At 46.2% G+C, this 24,305-nt stretch overlaps 1 protein-coding gene across 1 annotated transcript in view; it reads left to right on the forward strand.

The window, feature by feature from the left end:
• Positions 1 to 24,305, forward strand: part of SSBP3 (single stranded DNA binding protein 3) — a 46,276-nt gene that overhangs the window by 7,131 nt on the left and 14,840 nt on the right. Inside the window, 2 exon segments of the mRNA XM_044300957.1 lie at positions 1,248 to 1,309; positions 1,681 to 1,765. Of these exon segments, the coding sequence (XP_044156892.1) occupies positions 1,248 to 1,309; positions 1,681 to 1,765 (147 nt within the window).

The raw sequence follows: 24,305 nt of genomic DNA on the forward strand, positions 1-24,305 counted from the left end.
TTAGTGCTCATGACTTTGGGTTTTATCATTTTTTATTTTTTTTGTGTGGATCTTGCGCATCCGCAGTTTGTAGACCGCAAAAATAGTGCATGAGGCCTTAGTGGGGCAGAGCTGCAGTACCACATAAAACCTGTGGACAGAGTTGGTTCTTTTTTTGGAAGAAGGCATCCATGGTTTTTCTTCTCCTGGACACTCCTTTAATTTATTGCTGAACTATTAAAGGGGTTGTGTTATTTCCGACTTTGATGGCATATCCTAGTGATAGGTGTGAGTCCCACCTCTGAGACCCACACCTACCTATCTCCAGAAGGGGCCCCTAAGAGTGAAGGAGAGCGCACCGCACATGCGCAGCATGTGCTTTATGGCTGTGGGACTTCTGAAAATAGCCAAACGATTGCGCTCGGCTGGTTTCGGAAGTCCCTTAGAAATGAACGGAAGGCATATGCAGCTGCTCTGCTCACCTCAGGAGTCCCACCACAAGCGTCTAAGATGAGACAACCCCTTTTAAAGTCAAAAAGACCGGGGAGAGCTCAACATGGCGCAGTCTGCTACTGAAACTGTGACCAGTCATACATTTTAGTAATTTAAAGGGGTCTTCCGGGACTTAAAGGCTGTGAGATCAGTTGGGGGTCTGACACGCAGCAATGTGATGTGCGGCACCGGATCTACACCTCGGTCCGTTGTGTAGTGCTCGTACCTGGTTACTGTAGCACTGCCGTTCGCTTGGTGCCAGACACAGATGGCGGCAGCTTACCTCCCGGGAAAACGAAAAGATCAGGCGTTGTAATTCAATGCCCCCTGATCCTTCTCTCCCCTGACATCTGTAGATAGAATTGGAAGCTCCCCATATACATTAGATCAGGGATTGGCAACCTTTGGCACTCTAGCTGCTGTGAAACTACAACTCCCAGCATGCCAACATGTTTGGCTGTTCTTATAAATCTCATAGAAGTGAATAAAGCATTCTGTGGGTTAACACAGAAAAGAAGTTCCAGCATCCAGGGTTGTATATGTTGCCGTTGTCTGTATTTTAACCAAAGACAAATAAAGATATCAACTCCCTCCATCTGTTTATTGACATTCTGGGAGTTGTAGTTTCTGAAAAGATGAAGTGCAGGAGATTGCTGATCCCTGCATTAGACTGTCACCGGCAGCAAGTCTCTGTATGGGGGGATTTCCTGTTTTATATTTTTTTTCTGTTTATCCTATTTTCAGAGTTTTAAATGTCTCATTCGTTGTTCTTACAGATAAGGTGGGAGAAGAATATCACATTAGGAGAACCTCCAGGATTCTTACATTCATGGTGGTGGTGAGTGAAACATTGAGCAAGTTTCTGTCTGTGTTTTGTTGTGTGTTTTTTATTTTATTTTTAATTTTTTTATATGCAGCTTGAAAACCACATTGTCCAAATTTTACCTAAATGTGACGGAGATTAGTACTATACAAAAAGTGTTTTCATGGTGTGTTGCCTTTTTTTTTTCTTTTGCTGCGATTTTATTTTATTTTTTTCTTTATTACCTGTAATAAAATAATTCTTAGTTATTTAACAAAAATATCACAATAATTGGTGATGCCTGTAATATGACAAGTGACGAGACATACAGTACTTTTACTTTCCATAGTATATTATATTACAGTTTGTCGTCTTACTCTGTTCTTCTCCCTCTTCTTTGCGCGCAGTGTATTCTGGGACCTGTACTGTGCAGCGCCCGAGCGCAGAGACACCTGTGAACATTCAAGTGAAGCAAAAGCTTTCCACGACTATGTAAGTAGACGGAGGTTTTGGTTTTATCCCCTGTTGTTCTGGATATAATGCACAAATAAAATGTGGTTGTTGATAAGATGGTGAATCCACTTAGGCCCCTTTCACACGAGCGAGTATTCCGCGCGGGTGCTATGCGTGATGCGAACGCATTGCGCCCGCGTGGAATCCGGACCCATTCATTTCAATGGGGCTGTGTACATGAGCGTTGGTGTTCACGCATCACTTGTGTGTTGCATGAAAATCATAGCATGTTCTATATTCTGCGATTTTTCACACAACGCTGGCCCCATAGAAGTGAATGGAGCTGCGTGAAAATCGCATCAGCAAGCAAGTGCAGATACAATGCGTTTTTCACGCATGGTTGCTATGAGATGTTGTTTGTATACATTCCGTTATTTATAACGCGCGTGCAAAACGCATTAAATCACATTGCACCAGCGCAATAAAAACTAAACAAGTGAATGCGATCGCAGGCAAAACTTAATGACTTTGCCTGCAAAATCACGCAGTAATCACTGAACGCATCCGGACACTCTCGTCTGCAAGGGGCCTAAGCCTCCTTTCACACGAGCGTGATGAATTAGGTCCGGGTGCGTTCAGTGAAACTCGCACCATTTTACAAGCAATTTACGTCACGCATTGCACCCGCACGGAAAACACTCTTGTGTGAAAGAGGCCAAAAGGTGTGGTCTGTCAGAACTTTTACGGTTAATTCCCATTGTGTATGTCAGCAGTATAGATTGGATGCATGTCTCTGACTTATGCCACTGGCTGAGCATTCTTTGGCACCTATGTCCCATAAGGTCCTATGTATAACATGGGAGCCCATGGATATTCAGTGCAATTCTGGACCCTCTTGTGACTTTGTTGTTGTTGTGCCATTCCTTTATTATTCCTGCTAGAAGTTTTGGCTGAATTACTAGAAGTTTGCACTGAAGATCCAGCTGGGTGTTACTAGTTGGGCGGTGCCACTGCACAGTCTGACACACTATGCAATCAGTGCTACCAGTAGCAGACTGTTAATGGACACGCCACCCTACTGATAACACCCAGTTTTACCTTTTCTTCTAAAGTTCTAGTAGGAATAATAGGGGACTGGAACAATATAGAAACAAAAACCACAATTATTTCTTGGGGAATTCAAGCAATTACCAAAAAGGACGACGGGGGCTTGAAATCCGTGGCGGCTGCTTCACACACATTGCCTTTAGGTGATCCACAGGCTCCATCACCAGCCTGGATTGACTTTGTCAGACTCCCCTTTCCTCCAGTCTGTGCTTCCAGTATGGACAGATTGTTACTACCTCATGGTAACTGGTCGTCCTCCCGTGGAGGTGTTTGTTGATCTCTTGGTAAGGGCTGACGGGATTTCTGCATAAGTAACACGTGCGGTGTAGTGCTGGCGGACAGTGATTGCTCGGTATTTCCTCTGTTGCTTATCCGTGTTGTATATGGCAGCATTACCGTGAAGATGCACATTTGTGGTTTTTCCAGATATCATATTTTTTTTTTTTACGTTTTTTTTGTGGGTCAGCTACTCGTGCATGATATTTCAATAGAATTGAAGTATAAGCAGCTGCCAGGTACCCCTGAATCCACTTATCTCTGGACAAAAATCTTCTATCGTGAGCCGATTATAGACTGTTCACTTTTGCATGCAATTATTAGTACAAAAAAAGAAAATTGTGAAGACTAATTCTGCCGTTTTGCATCTACAAACAGCCCAGTGTGTACCCCCTTCCTGCGGTCACGGGATTGTCCCCTCCTGCACCCCTTACCAACCTACAAACTAAGGGTCCATTCACATGTCCGTTCCGCAAAGAAAATAGAATATGCCTTATTATTGTCCACGTTATGGACAAGGATCGGACTGTTCTATTAGGGGACAGCTGTTCCGTTCCGCAAAATACGGAACGCACACGGACGTCATCTGTGTTTTGCGGACCGCAAAATACAAACAAACGGTCGTGTGCATGAGCCCTAAAAGTGGAGGGCGAGGAGTAAAACATGACTGGAGGGATCAGAGTATTCGCTGGATTTGTTTGTAGTCTGTAACCATAGCGACACATGGTTCTGAATAGGAGCTGTATAAAATAAAAGGAAAACTGTTTACAAACTTGCTTCCTAACTTTTTTTATTTTCTGGTTGCATTGGAGGAGTAACAATTGCTTGCAAAATGTTCATGTCCTTTGCAAGATTGTCCAAGTGCCTGAACTATAATGGAAGAATGTTAGTAGAGGCGGTACGAGTTGTGTTCAGCGATGAGATGAGGTCAGCCACGTAAGAAAGATGTCGTCGGGAGGAGAGTCCTAAGAATCTGATGTGGTTTTTTTTTTTTTTGTTTTTTTTTCCCCCCCTTGTGTGCCTGGTCCTGTGACCACACATTATCGCAAGGAGTGATCCGGGTGTGTGACCTGAGGGGTCATGTGTCAGGCTCCCATCCTCCACGGCTAGCCTTGTGGGTGGCCAAACCAAAATTTCATGTTTAACCAGTCTGAGTTTCAAGCCTGCATGTAATGTATGGTCACATAACGCATTTGTGCACAGTTTTCAGCAAGGGTACATCCACGTGGAATGTAAAATGTCGCAAACACGAGGAGTTTGCCCTCTGCATTGCAAAAGGTGAAAATCAGCTGAACAACTTGACGTTCTGCGGCTTTAAAATATGCACCATGTGTCTGTTTCTGCACAGATTCCACGCAGGATTCTTGACTCCGTGTGGTTGGTATGTTTTGTTTACATGGGTGGACTCTGGAAGTGCGATATTATTGGCCTATTCTCAATATCTGATCAGTGGGGATTTGTCTCCTGGACAGCCATTTGAAGAGGTCATGGAGCTCCGGGGAGGGCCATGGCAGTTTTTTTGCAGCCATTCATATGAATAGACCTGAATTGCAATGCCAAGCACAACCACTATGCAGTGTATGGCGCTGTGCTTGGTGAGCTTTGTGGGGCCGCAGCGCTCCCCAGAACAACGTGGACTTGCAAAAGAGCGGTTTGGTAGGTTTGCAGGGGGTCTGACACCTCGATAAGAAATCTGCAGCTTGTACGCCCGTGTACCAGACGGAGGCATCCTGTATTCAGAGCTGGTATGATATGGTGTTAATACATGTGTACTACAAGGAAATGGAGAGTTGTCACCTGCTCATAAACAAATGAATAAATAATCCGCTGATGGCCTGATCTCTGGCTGGGCCCATAAATTAGTAAGATAATTAGAAGTGTTGATGAAACCTTGTCCTCCTCGCTCTGTCCGGAGGAAGATAGTTTTGAGTGTTTTAGATTTCTGATGAAATATTAATACTGACTGAGTGGTAAGATATTCAGTAAACCGTCCGAAATCAATATTGCAAGGGAGGTAGTCCGAGGAGGGGTGTCTCGGACTACCTCCTGCAGGCGCTGTAGCGAAGGCCACTTTCCCACTCGCGTTTGGTGCTAATCCGTCATTGATCTGCACAAACGGATCCGTTCAGATAATACAACCGTTCAGAACGGATCCGTTTTGTATTTTCTTTAACATAGCCAGGACAGATCTGTTTTCTATTGTGTCAGTGAAAACGGATCCGTCCCCATTGACTTGCATTGTGTGTCAGAAAGGATCCGTTTGGTGTCCGTCTGACGAAACTGAGCCAAAGTGGAATGGAGACTGATCGGAGGCAAACTGATGCATTCTGAGCGGATCCTTATCCATTCAGAATGCATTAGGGCAAAACTGATCTGTTTTGGACCGCGTGTGAGAGCCCTGAACGGATCTCACAAACAGAAACCAAAACGCTAGTGTGAAAGTAGCCTACTCTGTAGTCACTGCTCTGCCCTTCTGGCAGCCAAGGAGCAAGATCTGAGGATAATAAATAGCAGGGAAGCATCCCCCCCCCCCCCCCATAGGTACTGACTTGCCTATAATATCTGAAGTCCGGATCAGACGGTGGCTTTAAATTGACAGGAGTATTCTATGTTGCCCATGACATAAAATTTGTACTTCTTTTTGTCCATGTTTTTAAAATGTCGCAGCACTGATAAAGGATGACTCTTCCTGAGGGTGAATTGACATTTTGGGCGATGAGTCAATGCTTAGTCACCCGTTGGAACACCAAAACTTCCAATTAACTCTCTTTGTGACCGAACGCTGGGTATGTCGCTGCTAGTTGTTTATTTTTTTTTCCCCCCACTAAAAGATGGGAGATCTGACGTCGGATGTTCACAAGTGTAAGAGATTTAAAGAGACAGTAGCCTGGAATTCTGCCTTCTGTCTACATCATATGTAATCTGGTCTTCCATGTAAGAAGCCATTTATAGGGTACGTTTAGACAACTGTAAAAAAGAAATAAAAGCATGTTTTTAACAGCTTTTTTTTAAGGGGTTCTATCTTAAACGCTGCATCCCCTCAGATGTATGGGTGTTGGTAATCCATGAAAAAATAGGACCTCGTGTTTTGATTGCCCATATTCACTGGCTTTTTTAAAACATTTAAAAAAAAAAACTTGTGTGCATACATCCTTGGGCTAGGGAAGGCGCTGCCTTGGTTAACCGTATACAGCTTCTACGCTGTGTAGCATGATCCTACACTTGCATTGCTGTCCATCTTACCCATACTTACTGCTAAGATACCCAGTGTATGTTATGCTACGTTCACCTATGCCATCCTGCCGGAGTTCACCGTATTTGGCCACACCGTATACTGCCTGCTCACTGTCTGATCCTCATGGACTATAATGGTTTCCGTGTGCTTTCCGGCATAAATTCTGGGTTTTGGCCGTGCATGTGTGACTTTTTGTCCAGCCAAAAGTTGTCTTTTGGCTGGAAAGCTTTGGGATTCTGTTAGTCAGTGGGAATCTGGCAGTGCGGGGCAGTATCCGGCTAGGCTGAAACTTTTCAATGGAAATGTGTAAATGCTTATGTGAATGTACCCTTACAAGGGCAGTAGAGGATAGATTAAAGGGGTTATCGAACCCCCAAATGGGCAAGCCCCTCACACAGATTGTACTTGCCTCGCTCCCCGGCACCCAAGTCGCTTCTGCTGCCTTCACGGCCGCCGCTGCATCTCCCCATCGGGCGGATCAAAACATCTGCCGACGGGTGGGCGCAGCCAATTGCTGGCCGTGACAGGAACTGAGCCTCCCTAGCATTGCGGGGAAATGCAGCGGCGGACATGCATGCGGGTGCCTGGGAGCGAGGTAAGTACAATCTATGTGAGGGGCCCAGGCAATTTTGGATAACCCCTATTAAAAGGTTGTGTTGCTGCAGGATCCAACTACTCGGGGTTTGTTTGTGGTCTGTTACCGTGGAGAGGTATAGGTCCGCACCGGAGCTGTATGCACAAACCATTCAGGAGCTTTGGTGGATTTACCAATGAGAATGCAGATAGTCGGGAAGGAGGCTTTCCTTTCCCGACAGTTGGCTTCTCGTTCAGTGGAGGTGAAGCGCTGGATTTACATGCAGCGATCACCTCCACAGTCCTCCGATCCCTTGTCCTCCTACGGCTGTATTGTTTCTGGGCTGCAGGTCGATGTTTAGAAATATGAAATGATAATTTAGGTGCCTGTGCAAACGACAGTTTCACCCGATGAACCAGCGTTTCGCTCGTCCACCGGATGATCGACTGCACCTTTTCACGGGCAGATTGTTGTTGGGCATGAAAGTTCGCAAGAATGTTCGTTCCTGATAATCTGCCCAAATATTGGGCTGTGAAAATCCACCTTTGATCTGGCCGTTCATTAGAGGTGTAACGGCCGAACCTGCTAATCGTCCACCTTGCATGGCGGCATCAGTAGTCATGTGGGCAAAAATCACATGCGTTTTATCACAAAATTGATGCAGGAACCACAAAAAACACTGTGAAATGTGATCAGTCTATCTTTGGTGTGTGTTACTGGTTTCTTGGAGGTTTCATATTCCTCTCCACTTTTTGTCTATCCTCAGTGACCAGAGGGTGTAGATCTCCAGGGGGTGCCGGCTCCCGGCCCATAAACCTCACTTATCTGTTTTTATTGTTCTTGGTCAAGGAAACAAAAGGGATACAAAAGCCGTTCACATTTGCAGTTCTGTGCCTCCACATGGCTAAGAACAAAAAGCCTCCTTTACATGGGAGGTAACGGACAGCAATAAATCAGTGAACCAGACTGGAACACCTCTGCCCCAGCATCGTCCTCCTCATACTGGCGCTCTAATTACCAGCTTTGTGTTGTCTCAAGGGCCCGGCATCTCACAATGCGACACCCCTGGATCGTGCTGAAAAAACTCTTGATATCCTCAAATCCTGGCATGCACGACAAATGGGATGTGGGCGATCATATTCTAACGTGACGTGAAATTCTGCCCCCCTCCTCGGGAGCGCTGAGGTCTTCATCCTTCACAATGTTTTGCTGCTCGGCTATACAGGCAGCGAAGATTAGCTGGACTGTCAGCGCACAGGTGTCCTGCGGAGCAGATGTGGATTAAGCCGCTGGCTTCTGTACAGCGCTGCTCGCGTCCCGCACCAAACTGTAGCTTTCCTTATGGCGTATCTGGGACTTGAGAACGTCTTGTGCATGTACATTGCCTTCTGAGGCCTGGGGAGAACACCCGGCGAGGACTATAGAGCCAGGGTCGAGGGGCCTGTTCCCATTTTACAGGCAGCAATGTTTCTGTTCGGATCATAGCAAAACTTGGAATTCTAGCTTCAATTTGATAGGAATTTTGCATGGACAATGGGATGTGGACAATTGGGCTCTTCGTCCGTTAGGGGCAACCACACAGTCATGGTGCATTGATCCATAGGAGTTGCAAGAAAGTACCAAGGCGTTCTGCGGTTATGTTCAACACTGTTTTTTAATATAATTTGTTGCCTCAATATTGGTGAACGGCGTGACTTCTCCCCCGCCCTTCCCTCGCTCCATAGAGGACGGTGCAAAGAAATATCACAACCACTAGGATCTGCTATTTAAACGGGTGCGAACAGCCCCAAAGCACCCGATGTGGGGTCCTGTATTTTCATTTGAAAGGCCAACATGGAGCTGGCCATCCAGTGGGAGATGTAATGTTAAAGTGGTCCTCAAGGCTGTAGATATTGATGACCTATCTTCAGGCCATCAGTATCCGGCTGGTGAGGGTCTGCCCCACCGGTCAGCTGTCTTGGGCTGCCATGCCCCTGGAAAACTATATAGAGTACTATCTGGAGGCAGATGGCTCCGTACATTTTGTATTGGCCATGCTGGGATACCGCAACTCTGCTCCCGTTCAGTACTCTGGTTCCACCCTGCACACTGCTTGTCCCCTGACACTACAGCAGCCAGAAGGAGCTGGGGGTGTAGGTTGTCAGACGCTCACCGATCTGATACCTGCCTGAAGGATACGTCAGCAATATCTGTAACCCAGACAGTCCCTTTTTGATGTATGGAAATATTGCCACGTTATTGCATGCATAAGAACTTGTGTGGTCGCTTTCGTGGTCCTGGGTTCAATATCAGACCATGGGCAACGTCTGCATGGGTTTCTTCTTACGCTTCAAACGTACTAAACACAAAGAGGTGAATTGGCTTCCTATGAAACTGACCCTAGGGTGTTGAGGATGAGCGCCTATACGGAACTTACTAACTTACCTGCTCCATGACCATCCCCGTGCCTGAAGTCGGCATGTGTGAGAAAAGCACATTACAAATGTCTTTGCCTCCTCCAAGTTGCACCTTCTATGAATTTCAGGTTCGTCTGACAAATTTTGGTGTCCTGTAGAGTCCAATGAACATTGGTTGTACGGTCTATGTAGTCTGTGGTTTTTAAAGGGGTTGTCCAAGTACAGGTTATTTGAAAAAAATGAAGCTGAGTTTGCCACTTCCTAAAACAGTTGGAGCAAAAATTTAGCAGCGTAGCTAAAGAAGGTGCCTTCAAGCAGGGAAATTGAGAAGGAACGATATTGTCAGCTGCCAGAGGGGGAAGGAAGGTGATTCCATTTAATTAGCAGCCGCACCAAGAGGAGGGGGTACAAAAATGCTGAAATAATGGATTTGTTTATGCAAGAAACACTGCAAATTGCAGCTAGTCATTCAGGGCATTGGCTATCGGTTATGGGATGCCCACTTTTAATTGCACAGGAAGTGATCTGCAGTGTCACAGCGACAATAGGTGCAATTAGATGTGTTTACTGTAGCTTGGGCAGGATGCAGACCTCCTTATAGTGAAAGCCGTGCGGCCACTGATCACTCTGATTCCCCCAGGATCTGTAGGGCAGCTGGGCGTGCGCTCTCGTCCTCCCTGCCTTGTGAAGCAAACGCCCAATATCTGCTGGTGGAGGATGCTCAGGATTCACTTGTCACTCCTTAGCTGAAATAAACAGGAGCTTGTGCCGCTGTGCAAACATAGCCTGTCTCTAATGTGCACGGTGGTGCCAGGGTGAGAGCGAGCAGTTAGATTGCAGCGAGATCACTACTTGGCGGTCGTAGTTTTTAGTAATATATCTACATTCTTCTTTTTTACATTGTATTTTAAGCAACTTCTGTTCAGTGGCTGCGTCCACCGATGGTGGGGTTCTTACTGGTGGTCAACTTTTAATCATTGGTGTCTGATGATTTTAGTAGTGCCGTCTGACCCTCTCATGTATGGTGGGGGGGGGGGGGGGGGGGGGGTCCTCTTGACATTCCCCCAGTGGCAGATGTCGCAGGAAGAAAGGTTCACGCTGCTGTATTTCAGTATGCCCGATCCTTTGTTCTCAAGGGGACATAAGCAGCTGCCCCCATTCATAACACGTGCGCGCTCGGCTGACCCGATCAGGCTGGTCTATTGGGGGTATCTTGTGAATTACACATGCACGCTCGGCTCGGTCGTCCAGAGCATCCCTCTACATTTTATTGGGATTGTGTAAACGTGGCTGCCACGTGTGGACCGCTGCATCTTATATCGCCGTAATGCCTTACCTAAAGCTTGCCATGCCTACGTCTTTTCAAGACGGGCTCCTTATGATAATGGGTTAATGGTCTTTACGTTTGGAAGCTGAATGCAGGTCTGACATGGATGTGTACGTGTGTTAGGTATGTCAAGACAAAGGTGGGGATGACATTCTTTTGTGCTGAGGAGATAAAAATGCTTGCTTCCCCTCCCCCCAACGTGCATCTGGCGTGAAAAGAATCCGGGAGATTAGGGGTAGAAACTCTGAACTTCCCATCCTCCGTCCATGGAAGACGTTATACAGGCTCTGCAGCTCGGCTCCTTGGTGGTGGTGCTACCCAAGATGCCGGGGCGGGCGGCTGAAGGAGGTGTATGCTGATGTCTCCTACACTGGAGGTTCCTAGTAGCATCACTGCTCCCTGCAGCCGGCCATACATGACTGCTTGCATCACTTCTGAAGGTTTTTGTCTAGCTGTAAGTTAAAATAAGAATATGGATCCATTGCTGCCATGATCAGCAGATTTATCATTTGGCATGAACTGCTTTTTAACTGCAGCTCCTAACGACAACCAAAGAAAATCCATCACTTTCCGACAGGTATCTCCCATAATCTGATAGGGGTAGGTCCCACCATTGGGACCTACCCCTATTTCAAGAACGGGGTCCTGCGTTGAGCCAGGAGCGGGACTTGCACTTATCAGACAGTTATGGCAGATCTTATAGCAATACCCACTTATATCAGCTGACTGTACTACTGTCATGACCCCCGTGATTAGTCTCCTTTTTAGAGTTTATCTGAATTCCAAAAGAGTTTATTCCTCCCCCACCCCTCCGTATTAGGTTCTATTCACATCACCGTATTTTTGCTGCATATCCGCTCTGCATTTTGGATCAGATGCGGACCCAGTCATTTCAGTGGGGGCCGCAGTAAATGCCCACAAAACGAACAAGAATTTTTTATTTTTTTTTGCTGGACAGACATACGGATGTGGACAGCACGCGGTGTGCTGTCTACATCCGTATGTCCGTTCCGCAGTCATAGTAACATGGTAACATAGTACCTAAGGCCAAAAAAAGACATTTGTCCATCCAGTTCGGCCTGTCATCCTGCAAGTTGATCCAGAGGAAGGCAAAAAAAAAAACCCTGTGAGGAAGAAGCCAATTTTCCCCACTTTAGGGGAATTAAAGATTCCCTCCCGACTCCAATCAGGCAATCAGAATAACTCCCTGGATCAACTCTAGAAGCAAAAAATAATTCTTGTTAGTTTTGTGGGCATGAATAGGCATTGTCTGCAAAAAATGGATGCAACATGGACGTCATTCAAATTTTTGGGCAGATTCTTGTTTTGCGGACAAGAATACAATGCATACAGTTGTGTGAATGCACCCTTAAAAACAGTAGATCAACATGGCTGCTGTCTCCCTAAAACCGGATCTCACTTGTCCACAGGTTGTGTGCAGTGTTGCAATTCAGCTCCATTAATTTAAATGGAGAGGTGTTGTAATACCAGACATGACCTGTGGACAAGTGGGGTGCTGTTTTATTTTTTTTTTGTGGAAGAAAGCCGCCATCTCTTCTACTCTGGGACAGCATGTTTTAAGCTTCTTTACATGCTGCCTTGGGGCTCGTTCACACGACTGTTTTTTGCGGAACAGGAGGCCTATTATAAAAATGCCTATTGTCTGCAAAACTGACAAGAATAGGACAGGACTTTTTGTGGGGCCACGGAACGGAGCAACAGATGCGGGCAGCACACACAGTGCTGTCCACATCTTTTGCGAACCCATTGAAATGAATGGTTCCGTATAAGGACCGTATGCGGAACGCAAAATACGTTCGTGTGAACGATCCCTTATTCAGTACAATCCCAGACCCAAGACCATCATCTATGCTGATAACCTTGCATAAGGTCTCACAGCTCGGCTGTCCAAGGTCGTGCTATATCATCGTGGTGATGACCTCAGGCGATGCCTATGTCATCCTTCTGACATCATCGTAAAGGTTGGCTTGTGCAGTGGAGCATAAAAGACAATATTCACCCTTCCGGGGCATGAACTGTGAGCACAATACGGGGTAGTTATTTATTTTATTCATTTATATAGCGCTAACGTATTTCGCAGCGCTGTACAGAGAATGTCCTCCTTCTCGCCAGCCACTATAATGTAAGTTCCAAATAAGCCATTGGATTGCTTCATGTGTTAAATTCCAGTTGTTTGAAGTTATTCCCTATCCACACCGCGTGCTGTCCACATCCATATGTCCGTTTCGCAGCCCCGCAAAGGGAGTACGGCCCTCGTTCTACCTCTGGGTCCCCCACTGATCTAATAGTTATCCACTATCCTGTGCATAGGGGATGGCTTAAATAACCGGAATACCCCTTTAATGCTTTGAGAGTATGCGTGCCGTCTGCATCTGATCCCTACTTTTGACAACATAAGGTCACTTTCACACTAGCGGAAAGGAACTCCGGCGGGTGAACAGCCTGTCGAATCCGTGCTACCGTTAGTGCATGTGTGCCCCCGGACTACCGCTCTGGCCCCACTGGCTATAATGGGGGGGCCCCGAGTTCCGGCGGCAGCACGGCAAACATGCCGGAAATCGTCCAGTTGGGATGTATTTCCATGACCTGGCTGCGGATGTTTGTAACTATATATAAAATTTAAATACAAGAATATGGAGTGAAAAATCATGCTGCAATTGGTTGTTATTGGTTTATTGCTAAGTAATTGCAGATCACAATTGTCAGGATCCATACTGCTCCTGTGTGCGGTATGGAGTCCACCACCGTGTGTGTGGTTTTTCTTTATAGTCGGCCCTCACTATTCACCCTGTTAATATAAGGTGACAGCCCCCTATTGATGTGATCGAATGGCGGGCAATACACAACTTTGACATAGGAGTCAATAGTCTATGAGCACGTTGCTGGATCCCGGCCAGACATCATCCTGCCTCTGGAAGGGCCTGTGATTCCTCCGGACCATCTGCTACTGGTAATTTGAAGACTTGTTCTCTTGTGAATAAGACCGTGAAGCCGGATGACGGTTCTTGTGCTACAGATCATGAAGGTGCAACCACCCAGTAGTTTTGTGGTGGTCTCGCGTGTTGCTATAAAATGCATTAGCATGATCAAGAAAATCATTGCTTGTAGCCCCCTCCCCCCCATGTCTTCTAGGTCTCCACTCGGGTTGCCCAAATTTTTTAGGTGACTCGTCTGTCCTTCACGGTTGGTCTGTAGGAGGGTGAGGTCTCGGACGAAAGCGCCATGATGGCAAAACAACTGGTCGATCTCTGCCGTGGTCTGGTCTGGGTTCCATTGATGGGATGCAGAACCGAAGAAGTCCCAACATGGCATTCTGCAAGTTTCCTAGTTCCATATTATAAAACTGATATTCTAGTGCGCGAAACGGACATTTGTGGAGCAGCCGCACACATGCAGACTACACACGGATGACATCTGTGTACTGTCCCCGTAGAAATGAACGGGTCCACGTGCAATCTGCAAAAACCGCGGATCCAATGCAGACCAAAACTACGTTGTGTGCATGAGGCCTTAGATGGATGTCCCAATAATCTATAATGTGGGTTTGCCATAAAATGACCTCTTGGAAGGGAAGCGATTTTATAAGATACTGTAGGACAGTACGGTGTTAATTGCATGCATGGCTGTCATTCAGAGTCCCCACACATTGTATAGATTTTGATGCAGATTTCATCCTGTGCATTGCAAAAGGTGTAATCCATCCTGCGACAAACTGGCAACGTAATGGACATTCTGTGGAGTTCAGAACCTGCATCGCACCCATTGCCCCTACAAAACCAGTTAATGTGCTGAGATTTGCTACCTATTTTCAGTAAAAATATATGGCGCAATAACGTAGCGCGCAAATTTGTCCTTTAGTGCCTATTGAGGCCCCATTCACACGTCCGCAATTTCGTTCCGCATCTTGTGGAACAGAATTGTGGACCCATTTATTTCTATGGGGCGGCCCGATGTGCTGCCCAGATATGGAATTGCTGACCCGCACTTCCGGGTCCGCAATTCCATTCCCGAAAAAAAATAGAACACGTCCTATTATTTTGTCTGCGATTGCTGACAAGAATAGGCATATTCTATTAGTGCTGGCGATGTACGGTCCGCAAAATGCAGAACGCACATTGCCGGTGTCGCGTGTTTTGGGGATCCACAAAACACGCTACAGACGTGTGAATGGAGCCTATGCCTAACACACACTCACTCACTTGGTCTGACACTTTTTCTCACAAAAAACATCATAGAAACCACCTGCTTTTTATTTCCATACTTTATTTTTATTTTATTTTTTTAATGGTTGGTTTTCCTAACCGCACCCCCTTATAGGGCACAAGATGTCAAACCACCAGGGGAGAAAAACGCACTACGGCTGGGTTCACACATGACTGAATAGCTTTTAGGTCTTTGTGTGGGAAATCCGCAGCGTCGTACCAGCAAGCTGGATGAGAAATCTCGTGCACACACTGCATACAAAAAACACAGCATAAACTGACCTGCAGCATGTCCATTTATGCTGCGCTTCTCCGCAGTGGGTTTCACCCTTTTTGCAATGGAGTGAAGTCTGCTCGCTTTTCTGCATCTGGTCCAAGCAGTTTTTGTTGCATTTTTTTTATTTTATTTTTTGCAGCGGCACCATTACAAAAACAGATGCCGACTATTATGCTACAATTTCTGGTACGTGTGGACGTATCCTAAAAGCTTCAACATGCTGCATTTGGGGGGATAAAAAAAAATTGAGACCCAAAAAGCCACAATTAACGATTACCAGCACCAAAAACAAACCCAAAAACACTTGTCCTACCTTTCATATCTCCCATAGACCTTGAGCAAACATCTGGAGCTGGGTTTTTTTCTCAAACGCACTAAAAACCTCCTTGTGAACCCATCCTAAACGGCAGGGTCAGGAGTCCACAACTGCCGGCTGCCTGGCAGGGTTATTGAGCATATGGGTGAGGGCAGGAGGGCTCCTGTGATGTCAGATCATAATCGATGGCTGCTTGGGAACCTCTCTCGGCCTCTGCCGCACGCTGTCATGTGTCTCCTCTCCCCATAGATCTGACGCTGTTCTTGCGCGGCTGTCACTTTTTTTATGTCTGCACAATCTGTAGGGCGAAGCGAGAGAGAAATCGGAGGTCACCTCTATAATGTATCCGGAGTTTTATATCCGTGAACTGGAGATACTTGGGGCGTGACCTTCACGACTGAGGAGATTGCAAAAGGATAACAAACAAGCTGCTTGTTGCGCGGCGAGCGCCGGCCACAGGACAATGCGCCAAACTGGACAGCACCCAGTCCGCCAGCTCTTCAGGCTAAAGGGTTATATCTGTTTCCTTGCACCGTGCGATATGAAGGGATAGGCCGAGGGGCGTTGGCAGCCGTGTTCTAGTTTTGAAGAGCCGTTTCAGGGGGTCAGTTTTATTTCTCAGAGGGTCTTGAACAGGCCCACTGTAGCAAGTCATTTAAAAGTTTTTCTTGTCCCCCCCCTTATTTTACAGTGTCCCTGCTCTACAATAAAAAAATATTAAAAATCCCTCTAAAATTGGAATGATCATTTCAAATATTTGCGTTGCGCGTTCATACCGGTCAGCCATCTTTTCAATTGCTCTCCTTTTAAACGTTGACCATAAGTCCATTTGTATGAATAGCCCTTTAGCGGTTTTAATTTTTTTGGTATTTTATTTTTGCTTTGTGTTTTAAAAGTCCAATGTTACAGCGCTGAGAGCACGCATATATACCCATATTGCGGCACGGTGCAGCCATCGATTTTGTGCAGTACCGTGCACCCATAGTGACTTGTGCGGCTTTTTTTGTACCTTTTTGAATTTAGTACTGTATACGGAGGTTCTTTCCAGTCAGTCTATTTCTAGGGGGTTATACTTCTGTGATGGGGTGCAGTATGGAGACCCCATGTAGCAGGGCTTGGAGAGTGCCTATGGGTCCATAGTACAGAACCGCAGCGCCATGTGCCTCTATGCCAGCTTTTTCTATGTGTATACTTTACATAGCCTGCTGCTTCGTGACAAAACGAGGTCTGGGGCAACTTCTTCCTGGACGTAAGCAGTTCATGTATGTTTTCTTTAGGTTTCCACTGGCGCTGGGTTTGAGATCAGGCTCGGCTTTGTTTCTCTTGGTCCCTTTTTTTTTTTTTCCTCCGAGATTTTCTGTGCAGCAGTTCAGGGGTTAACGCCCTGTGGTTCAGAATAGGGCAAGCAGCTCTGCTGAGGACCCTGAGCAGATGCATTGGGTGGGGGTGGGGAAGGGGCAGTATTTGCATAACTGATTAAGGCCTTCAGGGGGATTACTGGCAAAGGTGGGGGGGAGGGTTTGGTGATGGCACAATGGATGCTACAAAGGATGCAGATACTCGGCATTCCCCCCATAATGCCCTTTATTGTAAGGAATTTTTTTTTTTCAGGCCTGACCTCAGGCGAAATCTATGCGTCAGATGTACTTGCATATAAAAAAAATATATACGGTTATCAGACTTGCTAGTTCAGTCCTCTACAAGACTGTGAAAGATGCAGCAATGAACCCATTCTACTCAATTGGCGATGATGGGGTTAATCTCTGTGGTTTCCTTGGATACGGCCCCCTTATATGCAGGTGACTCAGTGGACGACTTCCTGATCTCCTCCATGCTTTACACTATAGACTCTCTGGCATCCAAAGTATTTGTCTGTGAATGGTGGTGCCTCTGAAGCCCCCTGTTCCCTTTCACTCTCCCCAGTCCCAATTTTATTTAATTTTTAATTATTAGCCTAATTTTTCATGTGTTTATTTCCATTCCTGAAATATATAAATATATAAAACAGTAAATCTTTAGATGATTATATGTATTGCCTCCATGGATAGTAGTCCTATACCAGGCTTGATTATAGGTGCCCATAGACATTAGATTAATGTGCACTGGTTTGGTGTGGGACTAGCTGAACTTCCGATATATATGGGGGTGTCCCAGGGTGATTGGACATTGGATTTCAGCATGCTTGATCCTTTATTCCCATGGGAGAGAAGTCTGCAGCCGCTTTTTCTCTGCTCCCTATATGGGGGAGAGGTTGTGAGTAATATCTGGTCAGCTTTCTAAGGTGTATGGCTATTTTTTTTAATCCGTGTGATATCCTTTTTTTTTTTTTTTTTGGATCGTTCCCCTAGATGGCACACTGACCAAATCGTTTCTATGGGGCCATGCACACCCCCGTATTTTTGTGCATCAGTGTGGATGTTGCACAAATTCTAGAACATGTATTCTGGTCCTTATTGCATATGAGAATAGTCATTTCTATTAACAAGGAGTCTGAAATTGCGGAGTACACTGTATTTTGCAGATTTGTGATTTGACGACTGAAATACGGCTGTGCGCACACGAAGTCCGACTCTTAGCAATTTTTCTCTATAGACCAATTGGGAGTCTGCAATCTCCCTGATTGTTGTAAAAACAGTCACTCATTGGATCACGTTATCCTGTCTTCTGCGCTCTCCATGCACTTCCCCTATCGATCCGACCGCGTACAGCTGCGGTGTAAAGCATGACCGCAGTGGACAGTCTTAGTCAGCACTTGATCCCAGGATAATGTCCTGCCCATGAAGGGAGAGATTCCCAACACTGCGTACACAGAATTTTCCAGCAGATACGAAAATGTCTTATTCAATGTTGCGTTATTTTCCAAGTAATATGCAGGCTGGGATGGCCCGAAATGCGTCCTGAATATTGCATGTTCCTTGGAAAATAAAGGAAGACTGAAGACAGTTTAGTTTCCGCTGGGATATCCTATGTATCCACGAGTGGTTGGTATGGTAGCTTGTAATAGGCAGCCATATCATGTACACCGTGCGGATTCGGGTGCGAGGTCGCTCTAAGCCCCAGCGACCAGACTTTGGCGTTGTGCATTTTGTGTGTGACGAGTGTAAGCTCTGGTGTCCGGCCTCTGCCCAGCGTATTGAGTCTGATTGATGGCTGTCAAGCAGCCGGCCTGGAACAGATGCCCCCCCGGGACACCCTGTAGTCCATAATAATCGGAGACGTGTGAACAAAGAGCTGGGCCGGCCTGTGTGTCTGACATCTGTTCACACCTGCTTTGTGCACTTGCACACATTTGCACATCCGGTGCTTACATTTCTCTCCTTTGTGCTGCAAAGAAAAACAAACTTGTATCCGATTTTGATTGGTGTCGGGGCGACATTTCATTACGGGTCCAGTTCGGTCATGACACGTTAGATGCGCAGGCTTACGGTTAAAAAAATAAATCTAAAATATCCCACATGCATTTGCTTTTGGATTAGATTTGATAGGCAGCGTATATACCAAAAAGGCACAGATCTAATCCCACCGCCAATCAGTCAGGATCTTGACGGATCTGCACGCGCATGTGATCTTTGTGGTGGAGACGGGGATAAGCAGCCGTCGGCTACTACTGATGACGCTTGTCTCTGCTAATAGGATCAGAGAGCAGGCAGTCAAGTACCATAGGAGAGATGCTATCAGCGGATCTTCTGTCTATAGGCTGGCTTATGTTTATGGGGCTTGCAGGAAATCCTAATGCTAGAGCAGGGGACAGCAACCACCAGCGCTCTAGCTGTTGTTAAACTACAAATACCAGCATGCCCCTCTGACTCCTGTGGGAATTAGAAGAGCAGCCCAGTGAGTGCATGCTGGGAGTCGTAGTTTCACTGGTGCAGGAGTTCCAATGACATGTCCTAGCTGTATATACAGCGTATAAGCGGGGGATACCTCTTGAAGGTGACATTCGTGCACATTTGCCTGCGGTGGGCCACATGATCTAGTGACTCATCTCCAAAAAGAATTAAAAAAATAATAATAAGAATGAAATCCATCCAGTCGGACCTGTCTTCTCCTGACCCTATGTGTCCACTCAATTGCTCAGATACCGATGGCCTACTGTTATTTTGTCAGCCTGGCCAGTCGATAAAGCTTTACAGAGAAGCCAGTTCAACAACGGTGAAATCCAATATGGCTGCACTTTCTGTTGTCGCAATTGCCATAGAAAAATGCTAATATCTGGGAAAGTAAATGGAACGTAACAGCCAGACGTCATCAGTCACTGACTCCTGGCTTACTAGTGTCTGAACCATCGATACGGTGTGCAAGGGAATCCTCTATAAACTCGATTGGAAATGTTAAGGAGCACGGCTGTATCGGAGGGGTGGGGGGGGGGGGGGGGGGTTTGTCATCTTTGGACTCGTGGCTCTTTGACCTGATATCAGTTGACACCATTGTGTCCGCCGTCTGCTTTGAGAACAGCAGGTGTGACAGTTCTCGCCGACTGCAGATGATGTGATTACTTTAATTGGAATCCAGCTAAGTCTCTTAACTAATTAAACGTACCTGACCGCCCCGCTGGCTAAACCTGTCAGCTGCGCTCTCATTCTCTATGGTCGCCGGAGACTGGCCAGGGCGGCAGACAGCGCCGCGTGTGTGTGTTAGAGTCCGCGTGGCCATTCTTCCAGAAATGCCCCCAAGTGTGTGTGCTACCATGGAAGGCGGAATGCCCCCCCCCCCCTCCCCAGTGCCCAGATTCTGGAGTATCGATCGGTTTTAATACGAGGAGTACAGGAATGCCATATGTGCGGAGAACAGGATCTTGATACTCGGAGGAGAGGCTGATGGGCCCTTATGCATGGAGTGCACTTAACAGAAGTTATTTTCCATGATAAATCATTGTGTTGTAATGCAAAGAGAGCGGGCTGAGCTGTATGTATATAGCAGCACGTCACCCAGGCCGCTATTGTTATGCTGATTGACGCACTTTGACGGCATTGTGACACTGCTGCTGACTTGCTGATCTCCTGAGCCTGACCTGGAGGGAGTGCAGGAACTGGTACAAGGGTGCCCTCTGCTGGTGGAAGGAGGGAATTATTTTTTTTTTTTTTATTTAGTCTCCGAGACAAGATTGGCAGGAAATAATCTCCAAGTCCCCAAATATTTTCAACCCTCCAATTCCTCCACATGCTCTCTCCCCTCTTTTGACCCTATAACAGAGGAAGAAGTCTCCAGGCTTCTCTTCTTCTTGACCCACAACCTATAGCAGTGATCCTATTCCATCATGCCTCCTCCAGTCCCTCTCCCTGGCTGTCATCATTCTCCTAACTACAATTTTTAACCTCTCTTCTGGTATCTTCCCTCCTCTTTCAAGCACTCCATTTTAACCCCACTACTAAAGAAACCATCTCTTGTCCCGACCTGTGCTGCTAACTACTGACCTGTTTCTAAGCTCTGCTTCATCTCGAAACTCCTTGAACGTCTTCTCTACTCTTGCTTAAAAAGCTATCTCTCTGCAAACTCTTTTATGACCCCTTACAATCTGCCTTTCGCCCTCTTCACTCTACAGAAACCGCCCTTACTAAAGTGTCTAACGATCTCCTAATGGCAAAAAGAAATAGTGACTATTCTCTACTGATTCTGCTGGATCTCTCTGCGGCATTTGATACCGTAGACCATAAACTCCTCCTCACCATGCTCCACTCAATTGGCCTTAAGGACACTGCTCTCTTGGTTCTCTTCCTATCTCTCTGTCCGCTCCTTTAGTGTATCATTCGCTGGCTCTTCTCTTTCCTCTTGATGTTGGCGTTCCTCAGGGCTCAGTCCTAGGTCCTCTACTCTTCTCCCTCTATACAGCCCCCATCGGTCAGACTATCAGTAGAACTGGCTTTCGATACCATCTCTATGCTGACGACACTTAACTATACACTTCGTCCCCAGACATCACCCCTGCTTTACTCCAAAACACCAGTAATTGTCTGGCAGCCGTCTCTAACAGTGTCCTCTATGTAAAACTGAACCTTTCAAAAACTGAACTGGTCTTTCCCCCATCTACTAACTCGCCTAAACTTGATATTTCAATTTCAGTCTGCAGCACTATCATATCTCCTGTGCAACATGCCCGCTGTCTTGGGGTCACATTTGACTCTGATCTCTCTTTTGTTCCCCATATTCAATCGCTTACACGCTCATGTCTGCACCTCAAGAATATCGCCAGAATCCACCCTTTTCTTACCGTGGAAACGTCAAAAACCTCTTCATGCCTTGATTCATTCTCATCTTGATTACTGCAACACATTACTAATCGGTCTCCCTCTCACTAAGCTCTCCCCCTTCAGTCGGTCCTAAATGCTGCAGCCAGGCTCATCTATCCATCCAACCAACCAACCGCTACACTGATGCTACTAGCCTGCGCCAGTCACTTTACTGGTTGCCCGTCCACCACAGAATACAGTTTAAACTTCTCACCCTCACCCACAAAGCTCTGGCACAGGTGCTGCACCTCTGTACATCTACCACCCTACTCGTGCTCTCCGTTCTGTTAGCGACCTAAGATTAATAACCTCCATAATACGTACCTCTCACTTGTCTTCAAGACTTTTCTCTGCACCTACTCTCTGGAATGCTCTGCCCCGGAATACTAGGTCAATCCGCAACTTTTCCACCTTTAAAAAAAACACATCTTTTCAGGCAAGCTTATCAAGCTTCCTAAACTGACTATTCCCCGCCTAAACCTCCCCCACCAACTCCTCTGGCCTGAACTCGATCCTCTAGCAGTCCCAAACCCGAAGCAGATCGGCCGGCGCCGCTCCTGTCGGTTCAATAATGGATCAAATCCTACTTTATCACAATCAATTACCTTGTGTGTCACCTCCAATTCCTCATAGATTGTAAGCTCTTGCGAGCAGGGCCCTGATTCATAGTGTTTCAGTTGCATATTAGCCAGTTACTTTTGTTTTGTACATGAACCCTATGAATTTGTAAAGTGCTGCAGAATATGGTGGTGCTATATAAATTTTATCAGGCAACTTTCGTTTTGGTTTCGGTTTCTGAGATCCGTTCAGGGCTCTCACAAGCGGTCCAAAACGGATCAGTTTTGCCCTAATGCATTCTGAATGGAAAAGGATCCGCTCAGAATGCATCAGTTTGCCTCCGATCAGTCACCATTCCACTTTGGTGTCCGTCTGACGAAACTGAGCCAAACGGATCCGTCCTGGCACACAATGTAAGTCAATGGGGATGGATCTGTTTTCTATGACCCAATAGAAAACTGATCCGTCCTCCATTGACTTTCAGTGATGTTCAAGACTGATCCGGCTTGGCCATGTTAAAGATGATACAAACAGATCCATTCTGAACAGATGCAGACGATTGTATTATCTTAACGGATCCGTCTGTGCAGATCCATGACGGATCCGCACCAAACGCGAGTGTGAAAGTAGCCTTATTATATTTTGCGCCTGCTGCAGCTTTTGCTCATTGAGGCAATTATCGGCATGTGGTTTCTGAAATAGAACATTGGAACATCTATAGGACCTGCCTCAAAATGTGTTTACAATTTTTACAAAGTCTAGAAATAACGGGCATCCATGTAAAGGATACGGTACGTCTGTTATAGAAGCAATTTATTTAGCTAGAAAATCATTGTAAATATCCGATTGTGAAAAATGTTATGTTTATTGAATGGGGTTGGAAATGCCAGCTGTAGTGACCCAGCGTTAGCTGCCCTGACATGGGCACTTTCCAAAATGATTGTTAAAGGGGTTTCCTGAGATTCATATATTGATGACCTATCAGCGACCCAGTAAATGCTGTGGCCTCTTCCTAAGGGCTCATGCACATGAACGTATTTTCTTTCTGTGTCCATTCTGTATTTATTTTTTTTTTTTATTATTTTTTTTTTTTTCTTCTTTGCGGACCGTATGCGAAACAATTAATTTTAGTGGGTCCGGAAAAAAAACGTAAGTTAGGTCCCATGCACACAAGCGTGTTGTTTTTTTGCGGTCCCCGGATCTGCAAAAAAACGGAAGACGTCCGTGTGCCTTCCGCAATTAGCGGAACGGGCGGCCCATTGTAGAAATACCTATTCTTGTCCGCAAAACGGACAAGAATAGGACATGTTATATATATTTTTTAATTTTTTTTTGCGGGGCCACGGAACGGAGCAATGATGCGGACAGCACACAGATTGCTGTCGGCATCTTTTGCGGCCCCATTGAAGTGAATGGGTCCGCACCTGAGCCGCAAAAACTGCGGCTCAGATGAGGAACCGAACCACAGTCATGTGCATGAGGCCTTACTCTGTATGCATACTGTTTCCGTATGTCCGTATTTCCGTTCAGCAAACAAATAGAACATGTCCTATTCTTATCCACATAACTAACAAGGATAGGACTGTTCTATTAGGGGCCAGCTGTTCAGCAAAATACGGTCCTGTGCATGAGCCCTAAGCCAGTGACGTCACATTGGTCGGTGACTTGCCTTTGTGCAGCTCCGTTTCATTCAAGTGAATGGGCCTGAGTTGCAATACCAATCACAGCCACTATACAATGTACTGCAGCACCCACTGGAGTGCCACGGCCTCTTCAAACAGCTGATCGTCAGGGGTGCTTGGTGGGGGTCTGGCACCTATCTAGCAGTCCCGCTCTTGAATAACCTTAAGGGTCCATTCACACATCTGCAAAATGGGTCAGCATCTGTTCCACAATTTTGCGGAACAGGTGCGGGCCCATTCATTTTCAATGGGGCGGCAATGTGCTATCCGCACTTCCGTATTGCAAAAAAAATAGAACATGTCCTATTGTCCGCAATTGCAGACAAGAAAAGGCATTTTCTATGAGAGTGCCGGCGATGTGTGGTCTGCAAAATGTGGAAC

The sequence above is a fragment of the Bufo gargarizans genome, chromosome 7 (assembly GCF_014858855.1).
Source record: "Bufo gargarizans isolate SCDJY-AF-19 chromosome 7, ASM1485885v1, whole genome shotgun sequence".
In the NCBI taxonomy this organism is placed as follows: Eukaryota; Metazoa; Chordata; class Amphibia; order Anura; family Bufonidae; genus Bufo; species Bufo gargarizans.